The sequence below is a fragment of the Crassostrea angulata genome, chromosome 2 (genome assembly GCF_025612915.1).
Source record: "Crassostrea angulata isolate pt1a10 chromosome 2, ASM2561291v2, whole genome shotgun sequence".
In the NCBI taxonomy this organism is placed as follows: domain Eukaryota; kingdom Metazoa; phylum Mollusca; class Bivalvia; order Ostreida; family Ostreidae; genus Magallana; species Magallana angulata.
In genome coordinates this window covers 33,688,699-33,713,493 of record NC_069112.1, presented here as the reverse complement: position 1 = coordinate 33,713,493, position 24,795 = coordinate 33,688,699, and the positions used below count along the sequence as shown (strand labels likewise).

The 24,795-nt window shown below is 32.8% G+C and overlaps 1 protein-coding gene across 1 annotated transcript in view; it reads right to left on the bottom strand.

Moving 5' to 3' along the window:
* Positions 1–402: 402 nt before the first annotated feature.
* LOC128173107 (multiple epidermal growth factor-like domains protein 11) overlaps positions 403–24,795 on the bottom strand; it is a 65,775-nt gene continuing 41,382 nt past the window's right edge. Inside the window, exons 13-35 of the mRNA XM_052838830.1 lie at positions 20,019–20,147; positions 18,090–18,227; positions 17,188–17,319; positions 16,254–16,391; positions 15,779–15,910; positions 14,975–15,112; positions 14,673–14,804; positions 14,405–14,542; positions 12,969–13,106; positions 12,738–12,869; positions 11,942–12,073; positions 11,530–11,667; positions 10,915–11,046; positions 7,725–7,856; positions 7,259–7,396; positions 6,865–6,918; positions 3,921–6,584; positions 3,095–3,261; positions 2,850–2,976; positions 2,557–2,632; positions 1,811–1,886; positions 1,604–1,690; positions 403–1,372 (exon numbers count right to left, since the gene is read on the bottom strand). Of these exons, the coding sequence (XP_052694790.1) occupies positions 6,319–6,584; positions 6,865–6,918; positions 7,259–7,396; positions 7,725–7,856; positions 10,915–11,046; positions 11,530–11,667; positions 11,942–12,073; positions 12,738–12,869; positions 12,969–13,106; positions 14,405–14,542; positions 14,673–14,804; positions 14,975–15,112; positions 15,779–15,910; positions 16,254–16,391; positions 17,188–17,319; positions 18,090–18,227; positions 20,019–20,147 (2,339 nt within the window). The 3' untranslated portion in view covers positions 403–1,372; positions 1,604–1,690; positions 1,811–1,886; ... (2 more) ...; positions 3,095–3,261; positions 3,921–6,318. The remainder of the gene's footprint in view (positions 1,373–1,603; positions 1,691–1,810; positions 1,887–2,556; positions 2,633–2,849; positions 2,977–3,094; positions 3,262–3,920; positions 6,585–6,864; positions 6,919–7,258; positions 7,397–7,724; positions 7,857–10,914; positions 11,047–11,529; positions 11,668–11,941; positions 12,074–12,737; positions 12,870–12,968; positions 13,107–14,404; positions 14,543–14,672; positions 14,805–14,974; positions 15,113–15,778; positions 15,911–16,253; positions 16,392–17,187; positions 17,320–18,089; positions 18,228–20,018; positions 20,148–24,795) is intronic.

Genomic DNA, 24,795 nt, shown 5'->3' with positions numbered 1-24,795 from the left:
TAAACATGATAACAAAATATTTCTTTTGTCTCACATACCCTCATATGTTAATCAGACAAACACCAAACATATAAGTTATTACCGCCGTAGGGCCATGTTCCTCATACGAATGAAAAGAACACATTAAACCATTTCAAGTCCACCAATGAAGATATTTCATATTCATTCACTCATTATTTTTAATGTACCGATGATGGGTTAGTATCATGTAAATTATTTTAAAATTTCCTTTTTCTATTTGGTTCATTTTTTATCTCCCCTTTCCATATCATCCACACCAAAAAGAAAAAAAAAGAAAAAAATGTTGTTGAACATTTCATTTTCGAAAGAAATTTATTTTCTTAAGACAGTAAAAACAAAATTAAAGGCGTAATTTAAGTTCATACTATTAAAACCCTTTGATATTGAGTATTCAGGTAAAAAAAAATAATAAACAAACGAGATTAAAATTCGTATATACAGAACAGGATAAACATTGTGTAGTTCAAACATTTTAGAAATCGAAACTAGAAATAAGGTTATCTTTTGTCATTTATTCTTGCATCTCATCTTTAAAGCAAAAAAAAAAAACACAAAAAAAAAAATCTAACTCAAAGGAATCACCAAATTGTTACTCTTCTTTTCGGAGTTTGTATCATATGTTTATGTCATATTCAAACATTAAAATGAGCAAAAGAATATAATACTGAATTACCATTTGAAAAATGAGACACCTATTCAAATTGTTTTTTTTTCTTTTGTTGTTGTTGAGAAATTCAGATTAACAGCACACTGTGACATTCGAATGTTTAGTATCACTATGTACCAGAACTGAAGTGAAATTAATTCATATATACTGAACAGTTTTATGTACACATCAATATAAAAATGGTTGGTTTTTTTTTTGTTTGCTTCAAAAATACTAAACGTTTTGATTCATTTATAATAATATGGTTTTAATATTAAAAAACTCTAGATATTCTGTATGACATTTAGTGATAAATACAAATAAAGAATGTTTAAAATTGCAATCAACTATTATCTGATAAAAACATATTTTAAATAAATAAACATTCTAGTTAATGTAATATTGCATTGTTGGGAAAAAAGAAAATTATCCAACGTGATTCTGTTCATAACGACAAACGTGAATGGCGCTTCATGTGTAATTGAAGTGTAAAAGTCTTTTAACGTATAGCATATCAGCTTTTAATTTAATATCCACAACGAAATATAAGTCGGTCGATCAAAGCTCATGCTAGTATCGCATACTAGCTTGATTCTAATTGTCAGTGGTTTATGGTATTCACGACAATATATATTCAAAGGTAGGTATCAAAGTCCATAAACGTTTCCCATATTTGCTTGTTTCTGACTGTCACAATACGTTAACCTAAAAAAAAAATCATAAAGGGTCAAGTAAACCGATATACGCTGCAATCATGTGATAAAATTTTAAAATAAAATTAAAAGAGTTTAATTTATAAACACAAAAACATAAATTATACCTTTATATATTTCTGCGTCTCTTGTGTTATAGAGTCTTAAGTATAGCTATATAGACAAAAGAAAAGTACATTGTACAGTAGAGTTTTAATCATAAACAAATAGACATAAATATTACCTTTTATCTATTTTTGGATATCTTTATGATTTATAATGTCTTTCGTATGGCCATATAAAAACAGAGTACAATTTGCACGCTCTTCGCCTGAAAAGAAAAAAAACACCTTAATTACACATTGCAAATAAATACGATTTTCTATTTACATATTTTATTTTCAATATTCACTTTTATCAAAATAATGTTTAATCCAGTGAACTAACTTACCACACATGTACGACTAGTTTTTTAAAACAGTACCCAAGTTTGTCTATTGTTAACTGACTCCATTAGGCTGAATGGCCTGTAACACAATGGAAAACTTACGAATTAGTAAATATTTAAAATATCAATTTGAATTTACGAAAAATATATGGAGAAAACATTCCATATATTTTATAAAAATTGGCTTAAATGTGTTTTTAATGTAACCCGAAAACAGCTAAAAACACACCTTTCCTTAAGAAAGACCGTTAAGATTCATCAAAATAAATATATAAATAAAGTCTTATCCAATATCGATTTTTTTAACAAAGATGGTTCTGTATGTTTTATTACATGACATACGTGAACATTAAAAACCATGCGTGTACAGTGTATGCCTCTTATATAACACGTTATCTCACGTTCAGAATGAGTATTAAAAATTTTAGATAGATTTATTCTATATAAATGATACAAAGTTAATACAAAGCAATACCTACATTTACACTATAAATTGCAGGGTGATTAAGGATCACGTTTTACTCTAAAACAGGTATCGTCAAAACACCTCCCCCCTAACAGCTTGTTTCTGTCCGGTATAACAAATGCTTCTACAAATTATATGCCACTGAAAAATCGTAATTAGGTTTCTCTAATCTTATTATCAGTTGTATAATGTTTAAGTTAGCATTCCTTTTTAGCACACGTGTCTTACAGTTTGTCTGAAAACAAGAAATAATTCATAACCTGTCATTTATTACAATACTTACTACAGTTGTTTTTTTTTCTGCTGTACAATGACTTGTGGGTTATTTTGCCCGAAACCTTCGTGTGATGATGTTGTCTCTGAAAGACCAAACAATTATAATTATTTAAAACATTTCACGTTAGTACAGAGTTATAGTACACTATTGATGGAGCCTTGTTGACTCTATTAGTGGTATATGGTTAAACTGTTTTATTATACCGATACAAACAATAATTCGGAAAAAAAAATATAATTATGACGGGAGCTTGTCATTCCAACGTAAACTGGTTCTCAGACTCCTTAGCTAGTTTCTACCTGATGATTGTCATGATTTATTCGGAATATTGCAGACTGTTCCCATATATTGAAAGAAGTTTGAGTATTCCAAGAGATCCATCTGTTTTGATGGGGACCAGTCTCTTCATCATGATTTTCAGGAGGTCTTCAAGAATATTTTTGACATTATAATTAAACATTAGTAATTTTGTAGACAAAACGCCTATGTGCATTTAAGTGTGATATAAACAAATTAAATAAACGGATTACTCGTGTCATCGTACGATTTAATTTTAATTGCTGTTACGAATGTCCAACAAATTGCTGCTGTAGTGAATGTCCATGGTATTGGTGATTCTGTTAATGCTGCTACGATGAATGTCCAAGGAAAGGTTGCTGCGATGAATGTCCAAGAAAAGGTTGCTGCGATGAACACGAGTAAAGCTGCACACTGGAATGGCATACAAATGAGCTATTTAAAATACAAAATAAGATGTTTAAAACTACTGATGTATTCTATTGATTTACTCTTATGCACGGATAAGATGATTCATCTAAGTGCGAATAATCATTTTGACGCCAGAAAAAGCTTTGGAGGAAGGGTAAACTCTATTTTAATTAAAAGAATTGTAAAATAATAAAAATTGATAACAAACGAGACTAATTTTAGCTATTGCATATGTAACATTTTATTGGTTAATTCTTGTAAACAATGCGGGGAAAATACAAACAGATAAGTATACTTTTGTCGAATTTTTAATTAAATAGGCGTTGGTTTAATATTTGTGCAGTAATTTTATCATTTACACTACCCTGTTGTATTACCTTCAATCGAATTTGTTTGTAATTTGTTATCGCATGTCTTTGCATCATACCTATATTTCTTAACAGGTTTTAAATTCATTGAATACCTTGTTATTGTGACGTAACTAGCTGACGTATCTAAACGAAAATTCATTCATGCAAAAGTCGTATGTTTGTAAACAAATTCTTAACCTAAAATGCAATTTGATTTATCCTAAAACTAACACATTTTATTTCAAATAATCGTTTTTTGTATTATTATGTGTATATGTATTTTGTTTACATTTGTACGTTGCCTTAACTCACCCGCACAAAGAATTGTGGCTGCTGTGAATACTGAAGGAATTGCAGCTGTATTGGATATCCAATTTTGCGTTTGATTTTTTCCTTATAAGGCAGATGACGTTATTTAGGATGTTTCTTTCATTTCTCTTTTTCTTCTTATTTTGTAGATAATTTAAAAAAACAACAACAAAAAACACCAATAAAACCAGTTCAACGTTAGTGATGTACCTTAATGCTAAATAAAGGCTGTTCAACAAGATTTGAATTTATCTGATCAACATATACTTGTTGGTAAGTTTAAAAACAGTATTAAATGTTTCGGAAAAAAATAAACAATCATAAATCATTATCATACAATGAAAAAGAAACATCTGGATAATATGTAAATTTAGGCAATGTAATGTGAATCAATAATCATTACACTATATAACTAGGTTAAAGCATGATGATTTGAATAATTTATCAAAAAAATTATCAAAAAAGAAACCAGGTTACAATCAACTTGAAGCAAAATATTGAAGATAAAAGCAACAATTCCTATTTCAAACCTTATAGAGCATTATCAATGTTATAATGTCATATTTTTACAATGCGTTAAGCAAAACTCTAGAAATATAGAATGTTTGATTTCTGTTCACAAAATATCAATACTTACGACATGAGAAATTATTGCCATGTTATCTGTCCAATACTTACCAGATATGTCCAAACATACGTTCCAAAAATACACGTGATATATCTCAAAGAAACGCGCATAGTACGTAAAGAAAACGATCATGCTTATTCGATAAATTATCGCAACACTATTTTGTTGCTCCTTTGTTATAATAGGCTTGATGTTTATTCTAACTTAAAAATCACTGTGAAATAGTGATATATAAAATAGATATGTTTTTCAAGGACAAGATGTCTATGACTGTATGGCTGTTGACTTGTTTTGTTTTTTTGTTGAGCATAATTCAATGTATTAACAAGTCAGGTGGCTTTACTCACGAATACCATACTCACCGATATCAATTCAACAACAGCCGGATACAACCTGATACACTGTTATAGACTGGCATTTTTCTTTATAGACGATTTCAAATTGTTCATATGCATTTGATTGTCGCGTTTGTGCGGTAATGAAAATTTCCACGATTGTTGTCCTTGATATGATTGTTTTCAAATTTGTAATGTGTATGCAAAAATATTGAACATGCTTCTAGCGTGCATGTAAAAATATACTGTCTAGGGAGTATAAGTATCAACAAGTGAACCCTTCTTACCATGTTGTTACATACATTTACCATATATTATAACATCTGTAATATTATTGTCCCGATTAGAAAAAAATGACATGTTTTAGTATTAGGTACGGTATATCTGTAAGATAACAAGGACAGCTGTTCGGGAAGAAAATCAATAATAATATCATAAATTAGAAATACAGTCAAACTTGTATTAAGCCGTCACCTGCGGGAGGCACCCAAAGTGACCTCTTAACAGAGGTGACCTTTGAATAGAGACTTGTGAATTTGCCAACATCAAATCCATTTTTAGAACAATTATTCAGGTTTTTTTTCAATTATATACTTGATATTTAGCATAATGTATCAAAATGATAGATAAAGTATTTGATTTGATGTTTTTATAGTATCTATTATATTTACAAATAAGTAGAAATACATTACAATGCATTGCATGTGCATGCAATTTTTATATTTCTTTAAATTATTCAAAAAAGTCATTACGTGGTAAAACCTTGTCGCCGACATTTTCACAATTATAACACTAACACTATTTTCATGAGTACCGTATGTATAGAAAACAAACACCTTTAATACAAATCAACAATTACGATTTTAACCGACCGTATCTGAACTCAAAATCATATCATAAAATCAAGCAATTTTCTCTTGCCTCGCCGCGGACATTTTTGACACCTGTATCTCATTCATGTTTATAAAACAACCATATTGTTTAAATACTTGTTTAAACAATTCACTTGATTCCCATTCATATCTGATCTACCAATTATGTATTATAAATACATCGATTAATTTGGATTCTCTCGCCTCAATTTATTGTTTACATTTATACCCGACATTCGGAAGCCATGTTTAAAATCCACGGGTGTAAATCATGTGACCGGCCAAAATGGCCGCCTAATGCATGTCGACTGTACAGTTTAGGATCAAAATACGATGACCGCTGACCGAGTTAGACAGGTGACCGCTCTTTAGAGGGCAATTATATAGGATTTTTCATCGGGAGGAAATAAAATGACCGCATACGAAAGGTAACTGCTTAATAGGGGTGACCGCTACGGCAGTTTTGACTGTATTGATAATGTACAAATTGGTTTTTTTCTTTTAAAGTTATTGTCTTACTCTACCAGACGCGAAAAAGGTCGGTATTTTAGTCTCAATTTTTACAATTACAAAATATTTTTGAAAAATGTGAAATTGTAACATAACTTGATCACGTGAGTTACCAAGTTCGTAACTCGGTGGCCTTTTTTGAACAATGCTATTTCAATAATTGGAAGACAGCGGTAAGACAATTCAGTCATATTATACCAAAGGTAATTTATCGTAACCCAATTTACACAATTAATTATTAGAGTTATCCAAACAAAATCTACATTACTTTCATTGCAGAATCTCCCGGACAGTCCAGAGGGACATCCATCATAGCAGGAAACTGAAAAAAAATATTATTTTATTAACAATTATATCTATCTATCTACATATATATCTGTCTATCTGTTAACTATCTAAGTGTCTATCTATTGATATATTTTTTCTTATTTTCACACAGATGTACGCCCCTTTTTTGCATATCTCGCCTTTTTTGAACAATGCTATTTCAATAATTGGTAGTCAGCGGTTAGACAATTCAGTCATATTATACCAAAGGAAATTTATCGTAACCCAATTCACACAATTAATAATCAGAATTATCCCTACAAAATCTACATTACTTTCATTGCAGAATCTTCCCGACAGTCCAGAGGGACACCCTTCAAAGCACAAACCTGAAAAAAAATTATTATTTCAATAACAATCATATCTATCTATCTACATATCTATCTATCTGTTAACTATCTAAGTGTCTATATATATATATATATATATATATATATATATATATATATATATATATATATATATATATAATTTTCACACAGATGTACGTGCGTTCTTTGCACATCTCGCCTTCATAACTTAGCACGAATCTTAAAAAAAATTATTAGTTAAATAACAATCATATCTATCCATCAACATATCTATCTATCTGTTTATCTGGTAGCTATCTAAGTGTCTATCTACATGTATTTATATATTTTTTTCTTATTTTCACACAGATGTACGTACTTCTTTTGCACGTCTCGCCTACATAACCAGCATCACACCCAGTTAAGCATGTCCCATTTGTATGAACGCATTTACTTTTATCACGACATTGTCCACATGTATTGCTGCAGTTTGCACCATACGATCCACTGTCGCAAGCTTTTAAATTAAAACATTTGCTTTAAATATTTAACTGTTGATCTGTATAATGGAGAATACCAAAACATTCAAATGATTTCAAACCAAAATAGAGTGATGAGATACGGTAATATTTACATAAAACTTATTATAAAATACATCACAATTCATTACCTTCAATATATTATTACAATTATTTACTTTTTTTTCTCTGGTTCTAGCCGTTCTAGCATCATAACATTTTTAAACATTAGTATATCACTTATGATACAATAAACCTATTTTAGCAATGGAACGTTCAAAATGTTTATATTAACAACAAAGACACATGCCATGCGAGCTAGCCTACCTATATCACAGTTGTCTCCCTTCCAGCCTGGATGACATCCTCTGTCGCACTCACCATTCACATTGTTGCAGCCCGTACATTTGTTTTTACATTTTTCATTGCAATCTTGGCCAAAGAATCCATATGGACAAGCTACCAGAAAAACAAAAAACAGATAGACTTTTAAGGAATACATGTTTAAGAATTCCACTTTAAATTCTAACCAATGTTTGCTATTTTACGGTGTGATCTTCATCTAAAGTTTGAACCCATGTCACTACTCATGTCAAAAAGAAAACACATATGTTTTTTTCTTGCTAGCAAAGCTACAAACGGCCTTTTAATCAATGTTTACTGATTATGAACTGACCCAAGGTTCCTTATGATTTGAATTCTAATCATTGCATGAAAAGCGCAATTATCATAGTTGTAAAAAAATACGACATTTCACCGCTAAAGAGCAAAACCAAAATTTAAATATGGTGAAGTCTTAATCAACTGAATGCTATTGTTACGGTAAGCATCTGCATAATCTTGAAATCAGAAGAGCTTTATGAACTAAGGAGGGAAAAGAAAATGGTGACTATTTTGAAAGGTTCAACTTAAAGCAAATAAGAATTGATTAAATGTAGCTCTAGACGGCTTATTTTAAAAGAGGCCCATGGGCCACATCGCTCACTTGAACAACAATAGCCGTAAAATATAATCAAAATTCTCTTTTATAACATATATGGAAAATGTAGTAAAATAGGTCATGGATGAAAAGATATTAATTTCATTTTTTTTAAAATTATCTTATTAAAAACTTGAAACCCTTTTGCAACAGAGTGATTTTATAGTAACATCACAAACTGACCATTGTAGGCCTCAAGAAAATCTTAAACAACTGTGCCTATATATATTAACCTACATCAAACTCTTTGAGCCCCTGGTGGGACCCAAAAATCGTCCAGAGGTCAACGTTTTAGCAAATGAGAATTAAAATTATGTTAAAACCCATGTATTGTAACATTTCAGTTTTTAATGGATAATTTTACGTTTTCTGATGAATGTTTAAAAAAAATCGTATGATGTCTATTTTTTCACAGACAGATTAACGCAAAATGGTTTATGATTACTGCACAACCTCTCTCCGTGGGTTCATTATTGGTAAGGTTACTGTCAGACTTGAACACAGTGAGAAAGATATAAGCGTCAATGTTTTACATCTTCTACCAAATGGCATTCTTTGGGTGATTATTAAATTCATCCTAAGTCAATATAAAGTATATGAGCTGGACAATGCTGTAATATTTTTTTACTCGATGGGCTCTATTGGTTAAGTTTTTGTTCGACTGAGTCAAATGCTAAATATGGGGAATAATATGAAACAAGAATATTTTAATCAAATATATTTTTTTCCACTGGATATTCTTAGGTTTATAATTATAAGTCCCTTTTCTAACAGGATGATTTTAAAGTAATATCACATGTTGTCCATAGCAGCTCTAAAAAATCCTAAACAATTGCTTATATATGGGATAGAAACCTACATCAAACTCGAAACCCTTTGTGAGATCCAATCATCCAGGAATCATCCAGAAGCCAAAATCTAAACAATGTTAAATAATCACCTGGCTGATTAGTTTCTGAAAAGAAAATTTTTAAAGATTTACTCCTAATATTCTTATGTTAAAATTCCACCCCTATTGGGGCCTTATTTCACCCCAGGAATCATTTTTTTTTTACAACTTTGAATCTACACTACCTGAGGATGCTTCCACTTAAGTTTTAGCTTTTCTGGCCGAATGGTTCTTGAGAAGAAGATTTTTAAAGATTTACTCTACATATTCCTATGTAAAAAGTCGACCTCCCATTGTGGCCCAATCCTACTCTATGGGGTCATTATTTTCACAACTTGAATCCTCACTAAATCTGGATGCTTCCACAAATGTTTCAGCTTTCCTGGACAAATGCTTTCGTAGAAGAAGATTTTTAAAGATTTACTCTATATATTCTCATGTAAAAATTCGACCCACCCCCATTGTAGCCCAACCCTACTCTTAGGAGTCAAGATTTCCACAACCTTTAATCTACACTGCCTTAGGGTGCTTCTAGAGAAGTTTCGGCTTTTCTGGCCAAATAGTTCTTGAGAAGAATATTTTTAAAGATTTACTCTATATATTCATATGTTAAAAATCGACCCTCCATTTTATCCCCACGCTTCCCCCCGAGGGTCATCACTTTCACAACATTGAATCTACACTACCTGAGGATGCTTCCACAAAGGTTTGAGCTTTTCTTGCCAAATATTCTTGAGAAGAAGATGTTTAAAGATTTACTCTATATATTCTTATGTACAAATTCGACCTCCCATTGTGGCCAAACCCTACTCCTGGGGGTCATTATTTTCACAACTTAAATCTTCACTACCGCGGGATGCTTCCACAAAAGTTTCGGCTTTCCTTGACAAATGCTTTCTTAGAAGAAGATTTTTAAAGATTTACTCTATATATTCCTATGAAAAAATTCGACCTACCCCAATTGTAGCCCCATGCCACCCTCGAGAGTCATGATTTTCACAACTTTGAAGTTACACTACCTGAGGATGCCTCCACACAATTTTCATCTTTCCTTACCAAATATTTCTTGAGAAGAACATTTTTGAAAATTTCTCGAAAATTTCATTAATTCCTAATTATCTCCCCTTGTAAGAGGGCTTGGTCCTTAATTTTAACAACTTTTAATTCCTTTAGGCTATGAATGTTTTGTGCCAAGTTTGGTTGAAAAAGGCCCATTAGTTCTTTAGAAGATGTTGAAAATGTGAAAAGTTTACAGACGGACAGACAGACGGACGACAGGCAAAATGTGATAAGAATAGCTCACCTGAGCTTTCAGTTCAGGTGAGCTTAAATTGAGCCACTCAAAATATTAATTATTCCATGGTATACAAATTTTTATGAGATTTTAAAAACGTTTGAATTTTAGGGCATGTTTTAAAATGTACCTTCTTCGTAGTTTACGTACGCTGAATACCAGCATTTTAAGAATGGTGTAGGGATGAATTTTTATCCTAACCTTTTCAAAAGGAAAGAAGATATGATCCGAACAAAAGCAATTATAATATACCCCTGGGCATGCAAAAAATTTCAATGATATAATTCGATAACTTACAACTCATTTTTATTAAAAAACATTATGAATATATCTTGGCAGTTTAAAATAGAGTTACGTTTTTGGCAGAAATATCCTTTCCATCCTGGGAGGCATCCATAATCACACTGACCATTGGCATCATTGCAATCATCGCATGTTTTGATACATTCATTAATGCAGTTTTCTCCATAAAATCCGCGCCCGCAAGCTGAATATAAAAAATGATCAAATAAATAAAGATAAACGTTATTCTGAGTAAAAATTGATTTTTTAGACAATTTTTATTTAAACTGTGATAAATTAGATTGATTATTTTTAGTACATTGTATTAGGCATGTCCCATTATTATAGTTACACTGATTTACGTCAAGACAGTGTCCACATGTTTCATTTCAGGCAACACCGAAAGGTCCCTTGTCACATTTTTATTGTTATTTACTTTTTTTACATTGAAAGTATATAATGCTTCTAAGTTCTGTGTTTATAATCTTATAAATTTATAATTTACAAATGTAAATTAATGTTTGATATCATACGAGGATGATTTGGAGCGAATCGAGCCCCTAAATATGTACAAACACTTTTGTCTAGCAACATATAATGTACATTTTATCTCTACATGTATATCGTTGTAAAAATAAGTATATATCTTTAAAAAGGTATTTGTTTATACTTGCACTTAACTACTCACGTGTTTTACACACATCGCCTTTATAGCCAGCATCACATCCGGTTAAGCATGTCCCATTGGTATGAACGCACTGGCTTTCGTCACGGCACCTGCCACATGTTTCACTACAGCTTGCACCATAAAATCCAGCGTCGCATGCTTTTTGAATAAAAACATTGATATTTCGCTATTATTATAATAATGATATGATTTTGATTATTATGCTTGTTTTTAGACAGAAATGCCAATGTATATCGTTGCGTATGTACAATATAATTAACAATTGTTGGGATTTAAAAACCTCTCTAGCATCTTAACATGAAGAATTTTAATACAATAAATGTATTTCTTCAATAAAACGATAACTCTCAAAAGGATCCTGATTTATATTCTTTTATTAACAACAAACTCTCGTGATATGTGAGCTTCATACCTATATCACAGTAGTCTCCCTTCCAGCCTGGATGACATCCTCTGTCACACAGACCATTCACATTGTTGCAGCCGGTACATGTGTCGTTACATTCTTTAGTACAATTTTGTCCAAACAATCCATACGGGCATGCTAATGCAAATATTTTAAAAAAAGGTAACCTAGCAACACATTTTGTCATTATGCAACGATCAAAATATTTAAACTCAATATATTTTTGTTTATTTTGATTAATAACATTGATTTTTTCCATGCACGTTGATGGTACTTTGAGTGTTTTGATTTTTGGAAATAACAAAAAATCACCTTTTTTTTACTACTTTCTCTGATTTTCAATACATCAGTGTTTTACATGTGTGACAGCCAGACCGGTTCGAATACCGGCGCCAGATAGCTCAGTTGGTAGAGCACCTGACTAGAGATTCAGGGGGCCCGGGTTCGAAACCCGGTCTGGTCCGTCATTATTTCTCCCATCCCGTTACATTTTGTGCCGTGACAGACCCCTGGAACTGACAGGTGAACTCCTGCCAGGGGAAGAGCCTGGGGTGATCTTCGGGGACGAAGATCATTTAAGGGGGGAGGAATGTGACGGCCAGACCGGTTCGAATACCGGCGCCAGATAGCTAAGTTGGTAGAGCACCTGACTAGAGATTCAGGGGGCCCGGGTTCGAAACCCGGTCTGGTCCGTCATTATTTCTCCCATCCCGTTACACATGTAATCACCGATGTCATTTTATAGCAAACAATTAATTGTGAAAAAAATGTGTTTCTGATGTATAGTTAAAGTTAAAATCACCGTTTTCGCAGAAGTATCCTGAATACCCTTCGAGACATCCATTTTCACACCTACCAGTTACATCATTACAACCTGCACAGTTATCGAGACATCTATAGAAGCAGTTTTCTCCAAAGAACCCGTGCTGGCACGCTAACGAAAAAAGTATATAATCAACACTCCTTGTAAATACTTTTTACATACAGATTTATTCATTCGTTAATAAAATGAAAACAACTTCTTAATACTCACGTGTTTTACACAAATCCCCTTGAAAGCCAGCAATACATCCGGTTAGGCATGTTCCATTAATATAGAAGCATTGGTTTAGATCACGGCAGCGTCCGCATGTTTCATTGCAGTCAAATCCAAAGGATCCTTTGTCACATTCTATATATCAGTTTTGTATTCGTCGATTATTATTTGTATCAAGTAAACATGACTTGTGGAAAATAATATAAAATAATAAAGTGCTCAATAAGGAAAAATATTCCATAAACGCACAAGTATCAACACTTTAAACTATCTGAAAAGGTTATCGGGGAGGATGATAGTGATTTAATCTAATATTTACATCTACCGAGTATTATTGCCTATTCACTTATGGAAGATTATAGTTAATGCATAGCTCTATAGAACAGACATGGCTGATATCAACACGCCCCGTCAATATACAGCGACTTAAAGAAAATCACCGAATGCACAAAATAATGATCATGTCTTCGGACTCCAAATCCATAGGAGGCGATTTGGCTGTTTCTTTTAGCTAAGGTAGTGATGTATATTAACAGTAGTTTATTAATTAACTTACTTTTTACGATTAATTTATTCATTTGTCAGAAGAAAGATGCAAATATAAACAATAACCTGCTTTCTTTAATGATTTACGAAGGTAGCGATCATTGCCAAAAAAAAATTATTGGGTTATGTTTTTTTCTGCAATATCGCTACCTTCATATACCGCATGAATAACTTAAGAAAGCATTTTATTGTTTAAATAAAAGGAAAGAACCTACAAATTTTTGAAAGACTATATTTGATATAGCTAAATGTCTTTTTCAACCATTTTTAGGCGTCATTTTAACATTATGACGCCATCTTTCCCACACTTGTTTTTAATTTGATTTCATAGATTCGACAATATTTTTAAAGCTCTTTATTATATTTTTATTTTAGGGGTGAGAAATGCATAAACATAAAATTGCATAGAGTCCTTTGTGATATGAATTTTTAAATGATGCTTAATAGCACTAGCCTATATTTATCAAGATGTACCGGGCTTCATTCTTAGATAAAGTAGGAGAAAAGTCTTGTTTTAAACTGTCCTTTCAAAGAAACCTAAAGAAAACAAGCTACAGACCTTTTTTTTATATGAAAGATATATACGGAACGCCTGCGGTTTTTCTTATAAAAGACCATTTAGAATGTTATTGACCTATTTTTAGAAGATAAGATATTAAACTTATTTATCAGGAGTACTTTCAATAGGATTTCAAATGGAATTTCTAGAAAATGTTTTATTCTTTATATAATTTAATTAAATTCATAAAGAGAAATTAAAAACGCTCTGTGCTTTTATGCATCATTTTGAGAAAAAAAATGTGATACATGTGATGTCTCACAGAGTTTCAAATTAGGAAAAGTGGAAAAAAACATTAGATCATATTAAATCAAAAGTTATCACTTACGTGTTATACATAAATCTCCCTGATAACCAGCATCACATCCAGTTAAACATGTTCCGTTGATATTGGAACACTTTATAATGTCACGACAGTGTCCGCATGTTTCATTGCACTTTTCACCAAATGACCCTTTATCGCAAGCTGGTGAAAGAAAAAAAAATGTTAATAAGAAAATACATCAAGTTGATTTTACTGTTGGTACATTATACTTAACCTCACAACAGACAAGGTCAAGATATATGTTAATGTTGTTTTTCAAAATATCCAATACCATCTACGCAGTCATGTCCTTGCCATCCTGGGTTACAGCCAGAATCACATGAACCGTTGAATCTGTTACAACCATCACAGGAGTCGTTACATTTGTCTGCGCAATCGTTTCCAAATAATCCATATGGACAAGCTAAATGCAGAAGATAATGTGTGACACATAACCTACAGAAAATAAGACTCGGGTACAAACAGCAAGTTTAATTTTATTATTGTGATAAATTATCATAAAAACAAGTTATCTGTTCATGGTAAAACCAGGTGTATCTGTAAGTGTGTACCTTGTTAAACGTTTTTACTTACGCGTTTTGCATACATCTCCTTTATAACCTGCAGCACATCCAGTTAAACATGTCCCGTTGATATTGGAACACTTGTCTATGTCACGACAGTGTCCACATGTCTCATTGCAGTTATCACCAAATGATCCTTTTTCACAAGCTGATGTAAGACGAATTGTAGTGTAGCAAACTATTATTTAATATTTAGTAAATGATTATGTAAATGTTATTAAAATTATTGAAAAGTTAAAAAAAAAGTCAAAGTATTTGATACTAATTAAACAAAATATTGTATGGATGGCCATATTCGTCTGGGTGGCGGTATTCTGATTTTGTTTACTCTTTGTATTATTACTGTTCTAACACCCACCCCCTTTCCATAGTATACCTCATATAGCTTTGCGTAAACACAATTTTGATTAAATGTAATTATTCTAGTATTTTTCTGATGAATTAGGCTAAAAATACAACGATAAATATTTCCATGCAAACTATTACCATGTTTGTAATTGAAGAAACTCAGCACAATTATTTTCAATACACTTGCACAACGCATAGGTAAAAGCAATAGTCAACATGATGTTAACGTCTTCTTCGCATACTGAATTACTTGAAAGTAATGGCTGGTCATGTGTTAACCATGAAATTGAATGAAAAAAAGGTGTTTTTTTTTACTTAAGTTTTCACTTGCACTTTACATTAAACTCTCAACATTGTTCTGCAATGCATGTAATTATCAATTCAATACTTCTAATATGTCATAACTCTGATTTAGTTTTATATCATATTAAGTCAGTACATTTTATAAGTACAAAATATCCATTACTATCTTGACAGTCATATCCCTGCCATCCGGGGTTACAGCCAGAATCACAAGAACCATTGAATCTGTTACAACCATCACAGGTGTCGTTACATCTGTCAGAACAATCCAGTCCAAAGAATCCGTATGGGCAAGCTGAATATAATGGATACATTAAGGATAAGAAAGGAACATGGAATGAAGCCCAGACAATAAAATGAAATATGGCAAACCAATAAAACAAATAAAGATATTTGCACACCTTTCATTTTAGTCAAGATGACAATAAGTTGACTAAATAATGCATATCTATCTATCTATCTATCTATCTATCTATCTATCTATCTATCTATCTATCTATCTATCTATCTATCTATCTATCTATCTATCTATCTATCTATCTCTCCATCCATCTATCTGTCTATCCATCAAATCATCAATCCTTCCATCTATATAATAATATTTCACTTTTACACATGCATAGATTATTCTTACTCACGAGATGTACACAGTTCTCCATTATAACCAGCGTCGCATCCAGTTAAACATGACCCGTTAGTGTGGAAGCACTGAGATAGGTCACGACAGTATCCACATTCTTGTTGACACTCGGCACCATAATATCCTCGACCACACGCTATTGGAAAAATCAAATGTTTAAATTTAGAAATTGTTAAGGTGGATGTTTTAAAATATATTACATAACCCCCCCCCCCCCCCCCTCCAAAAAAAAAAACCAAACAAACAAACAAACAAAAACTGTTGACCTTTGACAAACTTTCACTAACTTTAAGTCAAGTTCATTACCACTTACAAACATGCTTTTGTGGTTATTAAGATTAAGTTAATTGGAATTAATATCTTTATCCTTTACATTTGATCTTAAAAGAGGAAACATAATTCAAGGTCATTTCACCTCTTTTGACAAAAGGCACTCTGTGAGCGAATAATAAACCAGATTGAACCAATGGGAGAAAATAAATGATCCGGACATGGGTTGTTCTGACAATTCTTCTTCATGCAGAATGACCATCACTTTAGATCTAGAAACCTAGTGCCCTCGGACGGACAGACAGACGGTAAAACGAATAGACGGACAGACAGAAAGGTCAATAAAGGCGCCCAATGAGCGCAGCTCTAATAATAAACACTTAATATTATACACTTTGAATACGCATATCTCAAATAAAAAAAAGAATCTTTCTGTAAATACAAAAACTTAACAGTGGACCACATTGCTCACATGATTAGTAATTCTTATATTCTGGGTTTTTTTTTAATTATGTTGAAATTATTAATTGAATTCTATAGACAATTGCAAAATTTACCACAGAGAAATGACCACGACTGAACTAATCAATATAGGAAAGTCAGACATATAATATGATTACCATTTTAAAAAGGTAAATCAAAGTAAAAAAAATCGATTATACCTTCATTGCAGAGATATCCATTCCAGCCCGGGACACATCCAAAATCACATAAACCATTTATATTGTTGCAACCGTTACATTTGTCAGGACAATTCTTAACACAATTCTCTCCCCAAAACAATTTAGGACATCCTGAAAAGAAAACAAGTATTCCTTTAAAAGGAATGATCGGCATGAAATATCATTGGTCAGCTCTGTTTATATAATATACGCAGCATGCAGTGAACTATATATAGCACCGTTTTATTGATTTCCGAAATAGTAAGGCATGAATGAACTTTACGTTTAGTAGGCGAATTATACTTCCAACTAATATTACTTCGCATATTAAAAAAAACGTGATTTGAACCATTATGCATGTAACTCTATAAATGTTTTATTTTCAGGGTAAACGGATAAGATTACCGTTTTAGTAATCTACTTCTAATTAAAGATTTAAAAAAGGTTGTCATTGCATAGTAAATAAAATAGTGCAAGGCGCAATGCGTGAGCAAATAGTTAAATTTGCCGGATGCCTCATTAGGACACAACTGTGATCGGCCGAAGCCGATCACAAAAAAATGTGATAGAAATATTGTGATAAATAAGTGTGTTTGTCTGCATGTGCTTATTTGTGTGTGGTGTTTGTATTGTGGCCATTTTATAATGTATTCTGACATATGATTCGTTTAAAAAGAAGAGACAGTTTAAAAAACTAATATTGAAAAGATGCCTATAATACTACATATGTGTCTGTTTTTCCAATGACAGTATTTTAAGATATTATTATAAGGCATATATCTAACCCTTTAAGTTGGTCAACCTATAAATATATAGAGTCGCATTGCCTTGCAATGAAATCGAATTATCCATAGATAAACTTCTTGAGAGGGCTAATTATGCATGCTTTAGGATTTACGCACGTGTGCGACACCTGTGTCCCCTATAACCAGCGCTACATCCAGTCAGGCATGTTCCATTAGTGTTGAGGCATCTGTCGACGTCACGGCATTGTCCACAACTCTCACTGCATTCGCGACCATACCAGCCTTTGTCACAAGCTAAAAATTTCATCATTTATCAAATGTCTGGAATGTTTTTTTTCAAACAACCATTTAATATGTGCAGTCTGTATCAATTGTGTTTAATGCAGATTAAGTAGAAGATGAGTTGACAAAAGAGAAATAGAAAAGAGAGATATTGCTAAACCATAGTCCACAACTTTCACTGCAGCCTAAATCATGCGAACCACTGTCACAATCAAATATTTCAAATCAATTAACTATTTGTGTTTCAATAAGAAACCATTTAACAACTCATGCAAACATTTTTCTCTTAGATTTTTTTTTGGTCGAAACTTTAACTTAATATCTATAAACTGATAAAATGTGTGAAAAAAATTATGAATATATAAATGTCGCTGGAGCACAAGTACAGCATTGCATTGATGGGAAAAAAAATCACTCTCTGAATTTATAAAGAAATATTATAAGATTCGATGGTAACGCACTTTTGTTACCTTCTTTAGTTGCGACTGAATATAAAAAGACTACATATAAACAGAACTAATGTAACCAAAGTAGGTAACAAAACAAGCTCACAAATGATATCCCCTTCCCTTCCCTCGGTAAGAAAATATGATAACGAAGTATTTCTCCTCGGGGAAATAACGGACGCACCATCTTTCTTATATTAATCTTGAATTCGAACAAATAACCAAAGCTTAAAGTCAGGATATATTTTATTAATCGCAAACAATCTTTGTATGTTATCTTTTAATCATTGTCCATTTCAAGATATAGCCTAGGCAGGCATTATGCACTTTTAACAATGACCTTGAACTTGCATGTTTCCTTTCAGTGGCCTTGAACTTATCCAAAAGACCTTTGGTCAGAATCATGGCATGCCTTCAGGTAATAAGCAATATTTGTGTAAAGTTAGAACTTCCAATGTTTCTCTGTAAGAAAAATATTACCCAGACACTATTTTTTGCACTTTTACTCCTAGTGACCTTGAACCTTCAAAAATGACTTGAAGTCAAAATCATGACATACCTGCATGTAATAAGCAATCTTTGATTCAAGTAAGAACGTTCAATCTTTCTTCATATGAACGACATGGACCAGGCACATTTTTGCGGGGTTTTTTTTTTATTTAGTGCCATTAAAATTTTTAAAACGACCTTCGGTCAAACTCGTGATACACACTCATGTGAAAAGTAATATTCGTGTAAAGTTCGAACTTTAAATGTTTCTTCATTAGAAAAAGATAATCCTGACACGAATTTTGCACTTTTTATTCCAGGGACTTTGGACTTGCCCAAATGACCTTGGTTTACAATCATGACACACCCATTGGTGATAACAAATCATTGTAAGATGTAAAATATGTAATTGTTCCTCAAGGGCAAAGATACGGACCAGGCAATATTGCTAAAAACAGACAGACCGACAAACAAACGGACAGACGGGCTGACAGATAGACGGACAATGTGATTCATATATACCCCTGAATATTGTTTGCTAGTGGTATAACTTTATGATTAATCACAGAATATATATATATATATATATATATATATATATATATATATATATATATATATATATATATATATATATATATATATATATATATTTATATATATAAATTCTTTAAAGATGAGTCAATATTTAACATTATATGTTAAGGGAGCAAACAAGTTTCCATTTGCAGTGAAATAATCACACTAACGAAAAAAAAATCTAATCATTTTGAATGATTCTTAATTTTGTTTCTATGCGTAATGCGAAAAAAGTAAATAAGGGAGAGGAATAATTGGATATTTACAATGGCATGTGGATTACATGTACCTAATTTACACAGGTAACCTTGATACCCAGGTTTGCAGCCCTGACAGGTGCCCGTCTCTAAGTGACAGTAACAATTGGTATCTGGACAGGCAGTAGAACAGTTAGCCCCGTAAAATCCTCCAGGACATCCTATGGAAAGAAAAAAAAATCAAAGTACAGCTACCCGGACTCATTTGATGTGTACTGAAATCGTGCGTAGTTATGCCACTATTACAGAATATATCGACACATTGTAACGTGCAAGGGGATCATGCCTGTGTTCTCCACGGGCCAGTACCCGAGATAGAATGATTGCGGCCAATATTTACAACTCAGGACTTCAATCACCCCGCCTGCACATATATAGTGACTGAACGTTACGCAGGCAGGGACAACCGCACAGCTACGCAACTCAACAGGTACCAACGTTAACACAAGTAGGGATGACCGCACACTAACGCTAACAACGCAAGCAGTGAGTGCCGCACACTTGCGCTAGAAAGGCCAGAACACCAGCATGGATGACCACACACTAGTCCTCCACCGCAAGCAGAGATGACCGCAAATTTGTACTAAAACAATGCAGAGCAGGGATGACCGCATACTCAATCTGACCGTACATGTCTAAGTTTTACCCCACACAGTCGTTCTCCTTAACGCAAGAGGCACTCTCTCTATATATGTGCCAGCCTAAAATAATTTGAAGTATCTAAAAATTGGAAATTAAACAAATAAACACACTAATCCGATCAAATCTCAAACTACTTATACAAAACACCTTATCTACATATACTATTTATAATTGTATAAAATATTCATCACAATAATTTGTTAATACTGAATACTTTAATTAAATAATCAAAAGGGAATAACTCTTAGCCAAAATACAGTCATACAAATAGATACAAATGCAAAAATAGCTGCCTGCTTCAATATTAAGTTATTCTTAATGAGTTATTCGAGTTTGTAAGCATGTTAATACATATTTACATTGATATCGTAAAGGTGATAAAATCGTGGGAGACTCAGATTTTTAATACCCAAAGTAAGATTGAATGTAATGTAGGCGCTGAAAGCTACTCCCGCAGTTAATGGAATGACCTAGGCTACAAGTGTAATGAAAAAATGATAATAAGAAATCGTCATCCATCTCAAAAATCCATAAAACTAAATACAAATTCAAAGCAGAACAATCAGACCTCTTAATCGATAGAGGTAGGAGGAGTCCTCTACATTTTAACAATGTATTCCGCCACTCAGCAACTTCACATTGCAAACTTCAAGTATTTTAAAAAAAAATGATGTTTAAATATATTAGATGTAAAATGAAAATGACTAAATGACTAAATGGAATGTCATATATTCTACGTTCTATTTTAACTAAGAACTACAATTTTGTGCGGTGAACTATTTCAGTGGTTATTCAGTCGATATCCGGCGTCGAGCATTGTAACTGTAGCCTCGCCATTGTTTATGCAATGAACCCAGCAGTTTAAAATGATGGGCTGATATGTTTTTCTTCAGATAGATATACACATTATACTAAAACATGGCACTTGAGCAAGCCTGCGCTCGATGTTTTCCAGTAAAAAAACCACCGGAAAACACCAATATTTTGCTACAAAACATCAACTTATCAAAATAATACAATCTTCATGACGTCATTTCTATTATGACGTTACTGTGGTGATAACCTTTTACACCTTTATTTCCAATATGATTTTAATTATCTTTCACCTTTTTTCTAAAGCTCTTTCTAAAGCATTGATTTTGGGGAATAAAAATGCATAAAACCGCACATAGTCCTTTATGTCTTGGCTGATGCATTGTTAAAACATTTAAACATGGAGTTATTCAAATATCACAACATAGTATATCTTACATTATAACATTGTGCGTTCATGGGCAAGCGCGCACACCCGCACACTTACACACATGCACCGTGCAAGAAGCGTGCAACTTCCATATCATATAATGCTACTTGACTACTGTCTTTCTTGGAATACAAGCGGCAATTAACGCTGACCAGATAAGTTCAATAGTTTGCTACATTTTTTATACGGGATTATAAAATACAAGAGAGAGAGAGAGAGAGAGAGAGAGAGAGAGAGAGAGGTGTTTATTGTTACTAGATAACTTCTTTATATATTTATCACTTTTAACATTGATGATTACCGGGTATGTCTCCCTGTCCTGCTGACAACAAGTATGTGAGTAAAAGGGGAAAATAAAATATTTAAAGAAAAGGTTAGCCATTACGTTTAAAACGTCAGCTGAATGACATGCATACAATGAAGAGCGGACACGTGTCCGACAAATTGATAGATATCTCCATTAAGACTTATTGACTTATTGTGTATATCAAATTGTGTACACATCGTAAGAAATATGTTACATGTACATGTATAGTTTAACGGAAACAAGAGACCCATGGGCCACCTCGCTCACCTGATGAACGATAAAATCAGCTTAATGGAGTCATAATACAAACTATCCGGACAATGTACCATAATACATGTAGATCCTGTATAAATAAAATCCATTTTTCCCCTGGGTATGTTTATAATCATTAGTCCATTTTCTAACAGGATGATTTTATAGTTATATCACATGTTGAATATTGAAGTTCTCAAAAAGATCATTAACAATTGTTAATATATGGGATATAAACCTACATCAAACTCTGAACCTTCTCGTGAGGCCAAAGAATTGTCCTGGGGCCAAAGTCTTAACAATTATAAAAAATCATGTGGTTGATTAGTTTCTGATAAGAAGATTTTTAGAGATTTACTCTATATTTTCTTTGTTAAACTTCGACCCCCAATCGTGGCCCCACCCTACCCCCGGGGGTCATGATTTTCACAACTTGGAATCTACACAACCTGAGGATGCTTCCACATAAGTTGCATATGTCCTGGCTGATTAGTTTTTGAGGGGAATATTTTTAAAGATTTACTCTATATGTTCCTATGTAAAACTTTAACACACACCCTTCCCCCCAACGTGGCTCCACCCAACACCCAGGGATCATGATTTTCACAACATTGAATCTACACAAAATAAGGATGCTTCCACATCAGTTTCAGCTTTCCTGGCTGATTAGTTTCGGAGAAGAAGATTTTTAAAGATTTACTCTATATATATTCCTTTGTTCAACTTCGACCCCCCATTGTGGACCACCTTACCCCTAGGGATCATGATGTTTACAACTTTGAATTTACAGTACATGAGGATGCTTGCACTCAAGTTTCAGCTTTAAGATTTACTCTAAATGTTCCTATGTTAAACTTTAACACCACATTGTGGCCCCAGCCTACCCCTGGGGATCATGATTTTCACAACTTTGAATTAACACTACTTGAGAATGCATCTACACCAGCTTCAGCTTTCCTGGCTGATAAGTTTCGGAGAAGAAGATTTTTAATGATTTACTCTATATATATTCCTTTGTTAAACTTCGACCCCCGATTGGGGCCCCACCCTACCCCCGGGGATCATTTTTTTCACAACGTTGAATCTACTCTACCTGAGGATGCTTGCACTTAAGTTTCAGCTTTCCTGGCTGATTAGTTTCTGAGTAGAAGATTTTTAAAGTTTCACTTTATATATTCATGAGGATGCTTCCACACAAGTTTTAGCTTTCCTGGTCTTATAGTTTGTGAGAAGAAGATTTTTTGAAAATTTCTAGAAAATTTGCAATAATTCCTAATTATCTCCTTTTGCAAAAAGGCGTGTCCATAATTTTCACAACTTTGAATCCCCTTAGGCTAAGGATGCTTTATGCCAAGTTTGGTTAAAATTGGCCCAGTGGTTCTTGAGAAGATGTTGAAACTGTGAAAAGTTTACAGACAGACAGACGGACGACAGACAAAATGTGATCAAAATAGCTCACTTGAGCTTTTAGCTCAGGTAAGCTAAAAAACTAATAGTCATACCTTGACTATACACATGGTGTTATCTTAGGTATGAGAAGCGACGACGGGTTAATGTAGGCGTGATCTGTGTATGCGATCAAGTTCAGAAAATCAATATTTGAATGAATAAAAAGTCGTGTCGAAAACTTTAAACAGTTGATTTTATGATTTCTAACTGAAATTCATTGTTTATCTTATCATTGATTTCGTGTATTTTTACATCGTTCATTCACCAGGAGAATTGGATCGGCTGCAGTACGCAATAAAGAATGATCATAATAATTATGAGCAAGTGAAAAGCTTTCAATGTGACAGCAAACCGGGTTTTCTTATATGGGAACTGTATCCATTATCCATGTCAACCCTGAATTGATAAACACTACCTACCGTATCCATACAATGAGGGTACCCTATATGCAATATTTTACCCAAAAAATTACTAAGTTCAAAAGCTAGAATGTTTTTCATAAATTATCAGAAATCAAAATCCTAGCAATATGCACACCTCTGATATATGTACAATTGATCTGCAAAAGAACAACTTCCTATCTTGAAAACTGTTGGAGGAGTTATCCGTACAATGAGGGTACCCTTTTGTCAGCCGCCCGCCCGCCAACCATTTTCACCATTTCAATAACCATATTTTTTCGTTGGAATACCCGGTTAATAAAGAAATAAAAAGATGCTTGTAAAAAAAAGAACAAGCCGAAAATCAAGACAACGATACGGGAAACTAAAGAAATGTCGGAATAATGTTGGGGTAATATTTCATAGGTATCTTATTTATCTTAAATATCTCAGAAATATTTAATGATTTCAATACAAGTGCATGTGAAGAAATAGAAAGATACTTCTTAGAATTATTGGCAGATCGCTGATTTAAC